The 16807-nt window shown below is 41.4% G+C and overlaps 1 protein-coding gene across 5 annotated transcripts in view; it reads right to left on the bottom strand.

Annotated features, from left to right (window-relative positions):
* LOC114047482 (carboxyl-terminal PDZ ligand of neuronal nitric oxide synthase protein-like) overlaps positions 1–16807 on the bottom strand; it is a 379736-nt gene that overhangs the window by 44006 nt on the left and 318923 nt on the right. For all 5 annotated transcript variants that reach the window (XM_027868301.1, XM_027868304.1, XM_027868303.1 and 2 more), the window contains 2 exons: positions 16329–16470; positions 1832–1998 (listed from right to left, as the gene is read on the bottom strand). In XM_027868301.1, the coding sequence (XP_027724102.1) occupies positions 1832–1998; positions 16329–16470 (309 nt within the window). The remainder of the gene's footprint in view (positions 1–1831; positions 1999–16328; positions 16471–16807) is intronic.

Genomic DNA, 16807 nt, shown 5'->3' with positions numbered 1-16807 from the left:
CTTAGAAAAAATACTTGATCTTCTTATCAAACACAGAGATACGATGGCTAAGGACAACACCAGTCCATAGTTTGAGGATGGCGAACCATTAAAAGCCGTATTGTTGTTATTGTTCAGTCACGTCCAACCCTTCACGACCCCATTTGAAGTTTTCTTGGTAATGATACTGGAATGGTTTGTCATTTCCTTCTCCAGATCATTTTACAGATGAGGAAACTGAGGCAAACTGGGTTAAGCAACTTGTCCAGGGTCACCCAGCTAGTAAGTGTCTGAGACTGTATTTGAACTTGTGGAGATGAGGCTTCTTCACTTGAGGCCCAGGGCTTTATCCACGGCACCATCTAGCTGCCATTAAAAGACATATCACCCCACAAACCAAAGAGGGACAGAAGTTTGTAGAAAACTTGGCATGAGACCCAACTGAGTCGGGTCATCCCAAGAGCATTCAAGGATGAAACTGTATAGAAGATTCTTGGATAGATACTGCATAGGAACAATTATCTGGGTCCAGAATTGAATAGGACAAAAAGAGAGAGGGGTGGATTACATGCATTTGGAAAATTATGCAATAGTTTTAATGACCCTCAAATTGCAAAAACCCATCCTTTTCATAGTAGTAGTCTTTTGGTGTGGTTATATGGCTGTGAATCAGGGAATGCTACAGTCACTAAGGAATTAATGTTTTGGGTTACATAAAGTTAATATAGAGAAGTATAGTAACCATACTTTTAACTTCATAGCTTATAACTACACCAAGCCTTTTGGGGTACCCTGTACTACCAATGATAAACTGCACATGAGAAGTAACATCAAAGAGACATTGGCTGGAAATGGAGGTGGGTCAGTCACATAGTGAGGGAGGGAGAAAATAGATAGCTTCTATACTTCATCCTTAAGTAATGTTAAGAGACCAAGAGAAAGGTGGTCAGCATGATGAGTGAACCTCATCTGTAGATGATTGATGGGAGGTCTTGCACAAGAATAGCATAGCTTGAGAAGACATGGATGTATTGTAGTAGAGACTGTTGGAGGCAGGACCCTTTTCGATGATATCAGACATGTTAAATTGCTGAAGAAGTATTGGCATATATGGGTAAGAAGCCAATTTGTGCTCTGACAGCTGTTCATGCTGCTTTTCTTCACTGATAAATATTCTAAGTGGCCCAGAACAGGAGACAATGAGAGTTGTCTGACTGATTAGGGGCTGGGAAAGAAGGCTTTGTTGAATAAACAATGCAGTTGGACAATTATATTTTGACACTTTGGCAATCAATCTAACTCAGTGGGAGACAGATGGCTCATATCACCCAATCTCTTCACTGCTAACCATCCTCCTAATGCTGAGTCATTTCAGGCCATAGAGTCATAGAGATAATAGCAAGAAGACACAGGGGTTGGCCATGGATGCCATTATGGACACCAAGTCCAGCGAGATTCACGTAAGAAGGAATTTGGGATTGTTTTCAACATGTAACTGGGGAAAAATTTTTTTAAATAAGTAAAAGAGCTCATTGAAAAAAAAATTAAAAAAAAAAACAACAAAAACCAAGAAGGAATCTGGGTCTGTACCCTGAGTTTGGGCCCTAAATGTAAAAGGTCAACTGGGATGAAATCTCCTTTAGCTAAAATCAGTTTCCATCTGCCCTTCCACTTCAACTCTCTAATTCTCCCCCTCAATCTTGCTGGATACTCAATTGTATAATAGCTCTTAATTATATAATAACATTGCATTACTCAGTTGAGTTGTAGGGAGATGAGTTCTGGGGACGACTGAGGGTTGTGGTGGGAGCAAGAAAGAGCTCTTGGTCCGCTGTTGGGATGGTTTGCCTACCTTAGTGTCTGTGAGGGGGTCTCCTTCCTTCCCCACTGCATCCAGGTCAGTCACGCCTCGGCTGAATTCTAGGATGTCACTCCCTGGGAGAGGGACGTCCACAGCATCGATGTCGGTCTCCTCTGCAGTGGCTGTGGAGGCCTTTTCGGCTCCAGTCAGTTGGCGGGCTACAGGGACAAGACAAAAGTGAAGGACTGCACCATAGCAAGGCTAACACTGTCATCTTCACTGGTGGCTCGGTGATAGAACTCTCACCTGTCATTGCAGAGGCCAGGCTCAACTCCCAGCCAATGCAACAAACAATTTTGAGAAGCAGTTTGGTATACTGCAGAGATACCAAATATACAGCCCACAGCCCACAATACTCCCTAGTGCAGGCTAAACCAGATTAAAATGAAATTGGGAAATATTTAACAAATAAATAAAAAATACAATAAAATGTGTTGTGTTTATTATATAAACTTTTTTGAAATGGAAATTTATTGCTGTATATTTGGAATCCTCTCTTATGTTCTGCTGTGCACATGGCAATGCTTTTTTTCCTTTTCTTATTTTATATTTAAGTTTTAGTCTTTGAGTTTATAATGTTTCTTTTTCTTTTCTTATTGTGTATTTACATTTAAAATAAATTAATAAAAAATACAATAAAACATAGGTAATGTTATATTTTAAAATTAAGTCAATAAGCAGTCCTCAGGGATCCTTATGTAATATTCCGTGGGTCCCATTACTACTGGAGTTTGACACCACTGGCTCAATGGATAGAGCACTGGACCTGGATTCAGCAAGACCTGGGTTCAAATCCCAACTCTAACACTTTCTAGCTACGTGACTTTGGGCAAATCACTTAACTTCTCCAAGCCTCAAGTTCTTCATCTCTTTTAAATTAGGGGGTTCACTTAGATGACCTCTAAGGTCCCTTTCCAGTTTTAAATCTATGACCCTATGAACCTTACATCTATACAACACTAGATACTTTTCAAAGCATGTGTTTCAAGTCAGGAGGTCTTGGAAGGAAGACCTATAGACTTCACTTAAAAAGACATTTCTGTTCAATACCAGTCATGTCATTCATGGGAACTAAACTTCTTCTTCTTCTTTTTTTTTTTGTGAGGCAATCGGGGTTAAGTGACTTGCCCAAGGTCACACAGCTAGTACGCGTCAAGTGTTTGTTCTGAGGTCAGATTTGAACTCAGGTCCTCTTGTCTTCAGGGCCGGTGCTCTATCCACTGTGCCACCCAGCTGCCTCTGGAACTAAACTTCTTTATACATAAAATGAAGAAGGTGGAATAGAGATCACTGAAGTCCCTTCTAACTTTACAAATCTATGTGTCAACCACCATATAAGGCCCTTTTCTGTTCAGGTTTTACTACCTAAATGTACTTCTCCCTTGGGTTCATATGAGCACAGATTTACAGCTGGAATGGAACTAAGTCAGAGATCATCAAATCCAATCCCCAAACGGAGGCCCACAGACATTAAGTGATTTGTCCAGGGAGTCAAACCTAGGTCTTCTTAATTCTAAGTCCAGTGCACCATCCATTACACCTCAGTGCATTTAATGTCAAACCCCAAGGTAAATCTCTCGTCAGGTATGGTAGCAACCGGTCAGCAGTGAGTCTGTGTCTGTGTGAGTCTGAGAGTGTCTACAGGTTCCTTTACAAGAAACAGGCTAAGCCAACATGCCCTACAGCCCTGTGCCCTGGGAATTGAGGACACAAACCCGACAAAACTGAACCAGACACACAATATGAGCTACCTTTTCCCTCCCTTCCTTTTACCGCCTCTAGGGAACCAGACTTCACCAGTCTGAAGTGTCTGCTTCATAGCACAAAGTGTTCTGTGAATTCTTCTGGTCCGAAACCCACAAAAGCCATTGGGGAAAACATGACTGATATTCACAAAGTATTTGAACAGTGTGTCTGGATTTCCTCCCGGCTGCTCCTGGGAACTGTGATGATGGGTCTGTTTAGGGCTTAGGAGGGAGTTTATAGGAAGAGGGAACAGCTGGGGCCTGTCCAGCCGGCCAGAAGAAGCAGGCAGCTGCTCCAGCAGCCCATTCCCATGCTGAAAGACATATAGCTCCACAAAAGGATGCTCTCCACAGAGAAAGGACACATGAATAATAACAACAACAACAATAATAATAGCTGTCTTTTGTTTTTCCATCACTTTCATTTCCAAAACTATCACTTGTCCTATCCCTACCCAGAGAGCCACCACCTATATTCAGAAATAAAAAAGAGGGAAAAAGAACAAACAATACATCCCAATTAACCAATCCATCAACTAAATCTGAGAGTATATGCAATGTAACACACCCAGGGCTCAAAGAGGGAAGGAGGTTCATTTTCTTGTTCCCAATACACAACAAATATTTACTGAATTGAATCAAGTGGAGTTATAGGCTTAAAGAGAGTGTAGGTCAGATGGGCTAGCACAAGCTGAATCTATGAGTGGAATACCACCCTATGGAGATTCCAAGCCCAAGAAAATTTGAGGCCATTAAGACTACTGTGGGAGGCAGAGCCAAGATGGTGGCGTGAAAGCAGGACTACTGTGGAAGAAATTTTGATTTTGAAGAGAAACAGAAGCAACTCCAGATAATACAAGTAAAAATGAATCGAGATGGAAAATAGCCTCTTGATGGAGAAGGTAAAGAAATGGGAGTTATCTAGTCCGGAGAATAGAAGGCGAAGGGGTGACAATGTTTCAGTCAAGGGTGGGATAGTGTGGCATGTAAGAAGTGAAGAAGTTTACAAAGGGCAGATGCATGGGTGAAGATCAGAGAAGAAAGTGAGAATAAAGGTAATATTGCCATCAGAGGCCATATGGACAGAAAGAGGATAAAGATGAAGAATCTGGGAAACATTAGTCAGATTTGATCTGGAGCTCTCTCTCTGCCAAAATAAAAGTAGCTAATAATTTCTTGACTTGCTTTTAGGATTTTTTTTTTGTTGTTGTTTAGGATTCCACCTTTAAAAGATGGAGAAATCAACAAGGAGAAATTTTATTCTGGATCTGATTCTCATTGACAAGGATAAAGTGGTTTCTGATGTGAGAATAATGGGAATTTTGTTTGGGGGTATTTGGGGGAAGGTATGGAGTAGTGAGTGTGGAAGTGAGAAATCGCTATTAGAGTAGTTAGGCAATTGTAGATAGGAAAGCTAGGCATGGCTCGACAAACACTTGAGATTCTCCCAGATGAGATTTCAAAGAGTTCATAGGAAGGAAAGGTACATTCTGTGGGAAGACAGGCATGCTAACATGCTGTTGGTGAAGCACTGAATTGGTCCAACCATCCTGGAAAATAATTTGGAGTAATGCTAGAAATTGGGCATACCTTTGACACAAAAATATGCCTACTAGGCAATTACCTCACAGAGGTCAGCTGCAGAGAGAAAGGTCCCACTAGTATGTAAGCTCATTGAGGGCAGGCACCGTTTTTCTGTTTTTGTCATTAGGTATTCAATAGAGTCTTGCTGCTGATTAGGTGACTGATTAGTATCCAGAGATGGCACTCCCCCAGAACTAGAGATCAGGGCTCATCCATCCCAGTTATTCCTTTGCTGTTTCCCGTGTCCCACCCACTCTGTACCAAACTTACTGTCTGCCTGACATCTCCAATAATGCGGCATGTCAAAAAAGAAGCTGCCAAAGTTGAGAGAAAAATTCCTAAGCATCGCTAGGGGCCACTCTCTAATGACTGTCATGAATCTAGGTTACCTTTGGGCTATAGCCTGTCAGTTTCTTAATATGAGAAGCATAAGCTCCCAGTGTCCTAAGTGTCTTAAGCTTCGTGAAACTCCTTTCACCGCTTTCAGATGACCTCTAAGATACCTTTTCCTCTTCAGAGTTCAGGACATGACCAATCACCCCCCTAGCTGGTGATAAGTCCAGAACCAGATCTCAGGCAGTTTGGTTGTAAGTCTAAGGTTCTTTTCATTGGTTGTACAAACACTAGTGTGACTCACCTGAAAGGCAAGTCATTTCCTCTCTCTGGGTCTTAGTTTCTTTATTTGTAAAATGAGACAACTGGCTTAGATGACCTCCTAAAGATTATCCTGAAAACCTAGAGCCTTTTTTTCCAAGCAATATAATTTTCAGGCAATAATAGCAAGTGTTTATATAGTAGGCTTTAAGGTTTGCCAAGTGCTTTACAATTATCACATTTGATCCATACAACAATCCTGGGAGGTAAGTGCTACTGTTACCTCCATTTGTACAAATGGATGTTAAAGTGATTTACCCTGGGTTACTCAGCTGGTAAGTATATGAGACTGGATTTGAACTCAGGTCTTCCTGATTCCAAGACCAGTGCTCTATTTGCTCCTTCACCTAGACTTGATTTGATCTTGTAATCATAGATTTAGAGTTGGAAGGGACCTTAGTGGCCATCTAACCCAACCCTCTCATTTTACTGAGAGGCTGACTTGTACAAGGTCAAACACAACTAGTGAGTGTCCCAGGTGGGATATGACCCCAGGACTTTCATGTCTGGATCTAGCCCTCTTGCTATTTCACAGCACTGCCTCTCCTATTCTCTTCATTGAGCAAGACATCACAAAAGTGCCAAGGTCAACGTGTGTTGACCTTGAAAAACAAGAACTCAGAGAGCATCTTCTATTGACAACGGACTCTGCATATACTGAACAGCACATTCTTACCGTAAGTAATAAATCACTCCCAGCCTAAGGAAAAGAAGATCTAGCGTCTGTGTAATAGACTCCCAAATAATGACTCTGTCCGCTGATTGTGAAGCGACCCTCCCTTCTCTCACTGGAATGGAGGAAGGTATATAATGTCAGTCCTAGCTGAGGTATTGTTTTATTTTGCTTAATTGTCTTCCTTTGAAGCAAAGGAAGGCAGGCTGGGGAGAGATCATTGGTAAGTAACAGTGGCACTCAAATACTTGTACGGCTTGACTGATTAAATATTAATAATTTAAATATTTTAAAAGTAACTTTCTTCCAAAGAGCTTGAGGTCTATGAAACTTCCTTCTCTTCCCCCGCCCTCTGCCCACATACATACTCCAAACATGGACAGACTTTATTATGCTGGGGAATTAAATTTTTTAAAAGATGGTAGAAAAGAAGTGATTTAGAAATCTTCGTACAATATGTCTCTATTCTGGACCTTGCAGGCTAGTAATGACTAGAAGAGGGAAAGCAGGGCTTCTTGGGGGAATAAGCTAGTACCTTAGACTTTTATGGTGTTACTCTGGTAGCGGAAGGACCATTAACTCATAAGAACCACAGCCATAGCACAGCGTGGTTTAAGGTGCCCTGAAGTAGCTGCAGATCCTAGGCCTGAGCTCCAGAAGGACAAATGGGCAGGAGCTGCTCAAAGGGACAAAATGTGAAATTCTCCAAGTGCAGGAATGATTCTAGAGGTGAAGGGGATGGGGAGGGGAAGATTAAGGCAGAGAGAGGTACATAGGAGAAAGAAAGTGTAGAAGGACAGAGATGGAGGCCAAAGGGGGAAAATAGACAATTCCTGAAAGCCATAGACAAAGTCTCCTTTGGGTTTGCCATTCTTCACAACAAATGAGCTTTCTCTGCAAAGCGGAGGGACCCAGCAGTGGAGCCTTCCTCCTTTAGAAAAAGAAACACTTCGCTAAATGGAAAAATCTCAAGTGTGGATGCATTAACTTTCTGTAAAATTGTTCAGGTCTCTGAATCTTAAGGTGCTCTGTATGAGGGAATTAAAGGCAATTCAATTTTATTCCATCCAATAAACATTTATTAAGAACTTATTATATGCAAAGAACCTTGTTAGGGATTTAGGATAGACAGGTAAAAACAAGGTCTTCTCTGGAGGAGAAAGGAAGCTATAAATACACCTTGACTACTAAGGAACTTCATCGACTGCCCTGGGCTTGTAATCAGAAGTCACTGAGCCTCCACCACTGGGTAGCCTTGTAAGCAATAATCTTGGAATTTAAAAGAACCGTTCAACCTTCTTATTTTAGAGATGAAGCAACTGATACACAACATGAATAAATGACTCACTCAAACAATTGTCACATAGTGGCAAAGCCAGGCCTAGGATTCAATTCAATCCATTTTTCTTAAAATCCTATTTAAAAAATCGTCCACACTGTGCTAGGCACTTGTGACAGATACAAAGACAAAAAAAGGAAGTAGTCCTTGTTCTCAAGGATACAGCTTGTAAACAGACAAGTGTGTATCTCACACACAGCATATGTTACATACACAAAAATCAAATACAAAGTAATTTGGGAGAGGCACTAACAAGGAGAAACATCAGGAAAAACCTCTTGGAGGTAGCAGTTGGGCTAAACCTTGAATGGAGTTGGGGCACCAAGAGGTAGAGCTAAGGAGAGAGGGCATAACCCCTTGTGCAAGGCATGCAAAAAGGAAATGGAGCCATGGGTACAGGAAGCATGAAGAAGGTCAGTTTGTCTGGACTGTGGAATGAGGGAGAAGGACAGGTAGGTGGTGTGGTGGAAAGAGCATAGCTCTTGGAGCCAGAAAGACCTGAACTCAAATCCTAGCTCAAACATGAGCTGTGTGACCCTGGGCAAGTCATATATCTTCCATTTGCCTCAGTTTCCTCATCTGTAAAAGGAAGATAATAATGGCACTCATCTCCCAGTACCATGAGGAGAAAATGAGACATTTGTAAGGCAATTTGCAATCTTTAAAGCACTATACAAATATTAGCTATAATTATTATTTTGTTGTTGTTCAGTCATTACAAGCATGTCTAACTCTTTGTGACCCCATTTGGGGTTTTCTTGGCAAAAATACTGGAGTGGTTTGCCATTTCCTCCTCCAATTATTATTATTACTAGGCTATAAATTTCTTGAGAGGAGGGACTATGTCTTACCTGAGCCTTGTAATTTCCCCAGTGTCTACCCAGCACAGTGCAAGCACTTAGATATGTGCTTGGTGAATTATGGAAAGAACACTTGGACTTGGGCATCAGGAGGACCCCAGATTTAGAGCTGGAAGGCAACTCAAAGTTAATTTGGTCCAGACTCCTTGTTTTACAAATGAAGAAACTGAGGCCCAGAGAAGTTAATTGTCTCCCTCCCAAAATATAAAGGTAGTGGATGGTAGAGTAAGAATTTGAACTCGGGTCTTCTGGCTTAAAAATTCAGCACACTTTCTACCAAACTATGGTGCCTTGCCTGCCTAGAACTCGGGTCTTCTGTCTCTCTCCATATTCCGTGTGTTTTCCATCATGCCACTCGCTTCTTAGTTTTATTACCCAATAGAATATGTTCTAAATGCTCATTTCAAAATGGGAGATCAGTTACTGCTCCCCAACTCTTCTACTGTGGTAGAAATGGTGGCCTTCCAGACCATAGCTCCAACAATGCCCTTCTACCCTAACCTTAACTCTATTTCATCCCTGTCTTATTCTGTAGTTCAGTTGAATAGTCTTAACCTCCACTGAAACATTGTTTGGCCAGTGTTTTGACTTCCTTGTAGAAAGACGTTATATCTTAAATCAACAATTTCTATTTAGGTATTATGAAATGAGTAGTGAATCCTATCTGGCCTAGGCAGACGTTTCCACATGTGGAAGTTAGGTATTGATTATCTCTCTATCTCTCTAATCTAGCATCATCATCACCAATCTTCATGAAATACTATTTAGATTATACAGGGATGTAGAATCTGAGGCCTCAAGGCCACACGTGGCCCTCTACATCCTTGCGTGCTGCCTTTTGACTGAGTCCAAGTTTTACAGAACAAATCCTTTTATTAAGGGAATTTGTTCTCTGAAGTTTGGATTTAGTTAAAGGGCCACACCTGAGGACCTAGAGCATCATATGTGGCCTCGAGGCCACAGGTTCCCACCCCTGGTTTAGAACTTTCCTGCACATGGAGACTTACAAGACATAGGTTAAACAGAAAATGGTCCCTTTGTCCATCATGATGATCTAAGAAAATGAATTAATTTCCAAGGTCTTAGTCTTTTCCATTATTTTGTTGGTCAGTTATTATTCTATTTTTCTTCATCATTATTCTTCATCTCCCCAATTCCCTCTCTATCTTACTGCAGAGATAACCACAAACATGAATTGCAGTTATCTTCTTAACTGCACAAGAACCTCTGATATCTCTTCATTTTCTACCAGTGGCTCTGCTTGGGTTTTAGTACAAGAACACAGTGTGTCCCCCAGGAGTTCATCACCTGAATTCTCATTGTCCTGCAGAATGACTCTGCTTTTGATACTCAGCATCCTTAGTGGCCTCTCTCGTCTTTGGAGGGCTGGAGAGCAGAGCAGTAAACTCCTCCCAAAGCCCTTTTTAGAAGGATCTGAGCCTTCCAGGTAACTTTATTTTCCACCTGCTGCTCTGCTTGGTTTCAATGTCATGTCCCCACATATGCTTAGAACAATGTCTGGCACATAGTAGGTACTTAATGTTTATTGACTATTAACTGTATCTGCCAGACCATAGTGTCACCAACAGTATTCTTCAGTCCTGACCAGTACCCTGTTCTATCCCACTCTTATCTTGTAATAATAATAATTGTATAATATAATAATATAATATAATCATAGCTAGCATTTATATAGAACTTTAAAGTTCATAAAGAGCTATACATGTGTTACCTTATTTGATACATCAACCCTGTAAGGTAGGGGCCACTATTATTCCCATTTTACAGATGAAGAAACTGAGGATGACTGAGTTTAAAATGACTTGCCCAGTGTCTGATGAGTACCTGAGGCAGGATTTGAACTCAGGTCTTCCTACTTCCAAGGCCAGGGCTCTTATCCACTGTACCTCCTAGAGACCCCTTGTACAGATAAGGCTGAAACCTTCCCAGGCTCATAGTATCTGAGAAAGGGACCCTGGAGGTTATCAAGTGCAAACATCTCATTTTACAGATGAGGAAAGTGTGGTTCCTGGAGGTTAATTAATTAAGGTCTGAGATCAAGCACGTAGAATTAGTGGAAGAGCCAAGATTTGATTTCGGGTCCTTTAATTCCAAATTCAGAACACTTCCATGATTCTGTGATACTTCCTGGCCTTCAATATATCACACTATGGTTGTTCTCAGCCTCTCCAATTATGCTCTATTCACTTCTATTCCAATTTCCACTATTTTTTTTTTGGTGGGAGGAAATGATTTCAAAATTACTATTGGGGGGAAAAGATTATCCCTGGCATTCATTTGTTTTGACAGAAAACACTTTCTTCTCTCCTCCTCTCCCATTGGTACCTCTGCTGTATAAATTTTGTTTGTATATAGTTGGTTCTCTCATTAGATCGTAAGCTCCTTGAGGGCAAGAACTATTTTTGGCCATTCTTTGTATCCCAAGCACTTAACACAATGATTGGCACATAGAAGGCACTTAATAAATGCTTTTTCCCTTGACTAGAAGAATACTTTAGCTTTCCCCCTTTTCTCCAGTCCAGCCTGCTCCTCTCTACTCCTAATTGCTCTCCAGAGCGTCCAACTCTTCAAAGGACCCCTCCACTCATGCAATCCCATCTACTGGGAACAATTTGAAGCCTTGGAGACTAAATCAAGTTTTTCAGATATTCTGTGTTAACATTAATGGAGCCTGGTGATCAAATACACAGCCTCTGGGCACTGGGTCCATTGATTTTAAATTGAGAGATGGTATTTTTGGGAAGACAACTTTCTAGCTTTTTTTTTCTTTTCCAGTTTGCATTTTTCCTTGACTGGGAATAAAATCTGCATAGCTGAAAATTGTGATGGGTAGGACTGAATGCCAAGAAGGGCCAAGCTACAGCTCTCTACCAACAAGGAAAAGGTGTCACCCTTGAAGATATATGAACACTTGGGACTACCAGTCTTTTTCCACATACATGCAGTTCTGAAACCCAATCCCTATAGTTTAGAAAGAAGCAAATCAGCTTTAATTCTTAACTGAATAAAGCAGCTTCTTGTTTGTGGATCTATTATTTTTGAGAGGCAATGTGACTACTGAAAGTCAGAGAATCTGTGTTGGGCCAATTACTTTTGACCTTGGAAAAGTTGCTTACTCTCAGGCCTGAGGTTTAGTAGGGGTATCCAAGCTAAGCCTGGTGTCAACATTACAAGCCCCCTAGAACAGGCTGCCAAAGGAGGCTCAAGCTAGTCCAAGGCAGAAACTCTAAGCTGATTTTCCCATACCAATCAGTCTTGGCATCTGGCCTGTGAGTAGGCACTGCCACTAAGCTCATGGATACCTAGTTTTAAAAAAATCCCCCACAAAATCAAAACCAAAAAAACTTGTTAGATTCTCAGAGCTTCAGTTTTTCATCTGCAAAATGGGAGTAAAAATCCTTATAATATCTACTTCTCACAAGGTTGTTATGAAGCTCAGATAAGATGATACATAAACCATTTTATAACCACAAAATCCTATATGAATGCCAAATCTTATTTTTGATGGGAAATTTACTAGGTAGCATAGTGGATAGAGTATTGCAAGTCTGGAAAGACCTGACTGAATGTGGATCCAGCCTTGGTCATTTACTAGCAGTGTGACCCTGAGCAAAATGCTCTTAGCCTTAGTTTTCCCATCTGTAAAATGGGAATCATCATCATCATCACAGAGTCTTTGTGAGGATCAAATGAAATTATGTATATAAAGTACTTTGCAAACCTTAAAGGGCTACATAAATGCTAACTATTATAATAAGGTCCTCATGTTAATATGATACATGAATATAAACAATCTGAAAAATTAATATGGGTTGCACAACTCCCCTTCTCCTAACCTATAGCCTTTCACTCTTCAATTATAAAGCTCGTAAAATAAGAATATATATATATATATATGTACACACACACACACACACACACACACATATTTTTAATCAGTCTACCTTTTCCTGGATCAGAGTATAAGACTTTTTGCAAGACTATCTTATGCAAAACTTTCTATTTGCTAAGTACCTTAAGACATTTGGTTTGATCATTTCATGCCCCCCTTAAAAGCCTTTAGAGGTTTCCTGCTGCCTCTAGAATAAAACATAAGCTCCTCCGCTTGGCATAGTTAAGGTCCTCCTTTGGTCCTGCCGATCTCTCCAGTCTTATCTTACTCCTTTCATACACTCTACTGGTCCAGCCTAGCTGGCTTACTAGCTGTGCCCCAAAGTCATCATTCCTTTCCCCCCTTCATACTAGTTATTCTCCATGACTGAAATGGACTGATTTTCCTCATCTCAGTCCCTAAACCTTTATTTTCTTCCAAGTCTCATTTCAGGTACCATGTTCTCTCTGAAGCCCTCACTGATTGGTACTCTATCTCTCTTTGAATTATCTGGTGTTTACCCAGCTGTGTGCATTTGTAACCCTCTACCCCACGCCCTAGAAGGTAAACTCCGTAAGGGATGGGACTATTTCTCTCTGGCTTTGTTATCTCCCACTTGTACCATAGTGCCTTGCATTCAGCAGGCCTTTAGTACGTATTTGCTCAATTGAATTCGTCCTTATAGCACTTCTAAGAAGCAGGAAGTATATGTCAATAACCCATTTTACAAGAATGGGGATGAAAAGGTTCTGATAATGCAAGCCCCGTTACGAGAGAGAAGCAGAAATGAGAATCAGAGTCTGATTCTGGCCAATCTAGCTAAGTGACCCTAGGCAGTTTACTTAACTTTGGGCTTCTATTTTCTCACCTGTAAAATAAGAGGCTTGGACTAGATGATCTCTAAGGGCCCCTTCAGAGTTCTGTGACTCTATGATCTGGTCAGTTATTGTTCAATCATTTTTCAGTCATGTCTGACTCTTCCCGACTCCATTTGGGGTTTTCTTGGCAGAGATAGTGGGGTGGTTTGCCATTTATGTTCCCCATTTTACAGATGAGGAAACTGAGGCAAACAGGGTTAAGTGACTTACCCAAGGTCACACAGATAGTAGGTGTCTAAGGCCAGATTTGAACTCAGGAAACTCAATCTTCCTGACTTCAGGCCCAGTACATTATCTACTGCTATTCAGAGTAGCAGATTCAAGTGCGATCTGGACAGACCAGGAGTCTTCACCTTTAGCAAAACCAACTCCAATCTAGCTCATTTGATCACAATCACTAGCCCCATCCTTACCCCCATCATAATTACCAGCATCAAACATTCATTGAATGCCTAGAGTTTGTGGGGTGATGTGGCTATGAAGAGGTCTCTCATCTTTAAGAAGTTTATGACTTAATTGGGTATTTCCCCAATAAGAATGTAAGCTCCAGGAGGCCAGGGCCTGTTTTTCACTTTTGTCTTTGTTCATTGAAGGTGTTTGCTAAATGCTGCTTCTTTTCATGGCTTCTACTGGCCCCCTCAAAAAAACAAACAGACAAAAACAACCATGTTGGCAGAGTAAGCTCCCCCTGAAGGAGGTAGGAGAAGTCTATTCTGGTTTTTGGGGGAACCTGGGATCTCTGGGAGTCAAAGTGCAGTACCCTTATCATGTGTTCCCACTGGGGTACCTGATGGGCCCTGGTAGCTCCAGACAGCAATGGGCTATGTAGAACTACATTAGTTAGAAACAGAAAAGACTGCTTAAATGCATGTCCTTGCTGGCCCGAGGGTCACAATGGCAGAACAGTTCTAAACTTTTGCTACTGAACACATTCACTCATTTCCCTGGGGCATAGTATTTAGCAGCATAACAGGCCTCGCTTTTAGGAAGTTAATAATATCCTGATATTCAGCTTAAATGCCCCTTACCTTGATTTTTCTTTAAACTCTTAAAATTTTTAGTTATCTCTGTATTCACATTATGATTTATTCTTTGACGCTCTCAAACTATAAAGGCTCAGACACATTACAAACTACATTCCCTATGTGCCTTCTGGCCTACCCTTGGATGAGGGCAAGTTCTGTCTCCAGCAAATGGAAAGAAGGGAGAGAAGAGAGCAGCCAAATGGACCTGCTTCGTCGTTTTCTACTCTTGCATGACAGAAGCTAAATCAGTTACAGGACAGCCCCAGTAAGGAATTCCGTTTTCCCCATTGGGGGAATCTCTTCACTTCCCATTCAGCTGCTTTACTTGGTTTTGACGTTGTGCCAGTTGCCAAGTCTTCTTAATAAGAAACAACACCCAGAGGATTTAACTCTTTCATTACAGGAACCTAGAACCCATATCCAGGACTCTCACTGCTTTGACTGGTGGTCCCCTCAGTGACCCACTCCATTTAATCCTGGGTCCAGGGCCTTAATTCCCAGGGCCACTTTCATTGAGAGGGTAGTCAGTCAGACAATCAGTGAGTCACTTACCATGTGTCAGATACTGCACTAAGTGCTGGGGAAACCAAGTAAGCCAAAACACCGTCCCTGTCCTCAAGGAGATCACAATCTAAAAGCAGATGCTCCATCTCTCCTCCTAAATAAACTATATCTATAGCATTTCCTTTAATTTACCAAGTCATGACCAGTACACTGACAATTTGTGATCACCAATTACTTTTCTCCATGTTCACTAACCTCCTGAATAACAAATTTTGGAGTCTCCCTATTCCCCAGAATAAAGGCAGGAAGGAATAAGAATTTATTAAGTGCCTACTATGGGCCAAGTACTATGCTAAGAGCTTTATAAATATTTTCTTACTTGATCCTCACAATAACCCTGGGAGGTAGGTGCTATTGTTATCCCCTTTTTATAGTTGAGGAAACTGAGGCAGAAAGCACTTAAGTGACTTGCCTAAGGCCATACAGCTAGTAAGTGCCTGACAGCGGATTTGAATTCGTGTCTTCCTGACTTCAGGCCTAAACTTCTATCTACCAACAACTTAAAACAATAAATTCTAGAATTTGTTCCTCATAGCACAATGAAGTCAGTTGGAAACTACAGAGAAATTACAGTTTTCATATTTCTCAAAATCAAATTTAAAAAAGGCTTAGGGGACTGAAATGCCCTGAGTTTGAAAACTGTAAATTCTAAAGTGTTTTCTAGGTATTTATTTCCATATTCAACTTTGTCTTTGTTTTATCTTGGAATATGAAAATAAAACTTTTTTACAACCTGGGAAAACAAATTGTTGGGATCAGTCTAACCCCTTCACATGATAGTAACTTGTAGGGGGCAGGTGAGGATGGAAGTGGAGCATTCTGACCTCCAGGCAGTCATGAATGTCGTTCCCTCTCCTCTGCCCTGAGGCAGTGAACAAATGAAAGCTGGGTGCGCTTCCCCTCAGAAGGGTGGGCATCCCCTGATCTAAGATCTAAGACTAAAAAGAGGTGTGGTTTTAGAGGTCCTCTCATACAGCCTCACATGTCCTTTTTATGCAGGAGTAGTTTGAGACCCAGGCAGATGAAGGGATTTCTCCAGCATCACGTTCCATAGCTACAAGGACACGTAGGATGGTTTGGACCATGGGGCAGAGTGGTAATGACATTCCCAAAGAAGGATTGCTCCCTGGAAGGGATTCTGGTTGTTCAGCGGTGAAAGAAGTGAGTTACTAAATCACTGCACAGCCTGCTCCATGTCTGACCGAAGGCTGGCCTCCTAAAGGCTTGAATGCCCTGCTAGCATTCACTGGGGGGAGGTGGAGGGGGGAGCCTACCTGGATCCCCGGAGTTATCGCTGTTCTTTTCACTCTCTCCATCCTCTTGTCCGTCCGCATTCTGCTGCGTGTGCTGCAGGCTCAGCTTGTGGCACACCTCAAAGGCTTGGCCCACCGTCCGGACAATCCGCATAGCTTGACTCTGGGAGACAGAAGAGAAGAGCAAATGAAGGAGGGGAGACGTCATAGCTCAGCCACAATGGCGGGGAAAAGGCAAAGTGGGAAAGGGTAGAAGTGAGAGAAACTAACAACCACAACAACAACAAAAAAGAAATACTAACAAAGATCTCACTGTCCAAAGGCCCACTCGTCTCACATCATGGAAATACCCAAGATATGTAAGCATGAATGTATTCATAAAAGAGAGAATGAAAAAAAAGAAAGAGAAAGAAAGAAAAAAGAAAGGGAGAAAGAAAAAGAAAGAAAAGAGGAAGAGGAAGGAAGGAAGGAAGGAAGGAAGGAAGGAAGGAAGGAAGGAA

The sequence above is a fragment of the Vombatus ursinus genome, unplaced genomic scaffold (genome assembly GCF_900497805.2).
Source record: "Vombatus ursinus unplaced genomic scaffold, bare-nosed wombat genome assembly UNPS02014789.1, whole genome shotgun sequence".
NCBI lineage: Eukaryota > Metazoa > Chordata > Mammalia > Diprotodontia > Vombatidae > Vombatus > Vombatus ursinus.
Note: the sequence above shows the minus strand (reverse complement) of the source record. Positions and strands in the feature narration are given on the sequence as shown.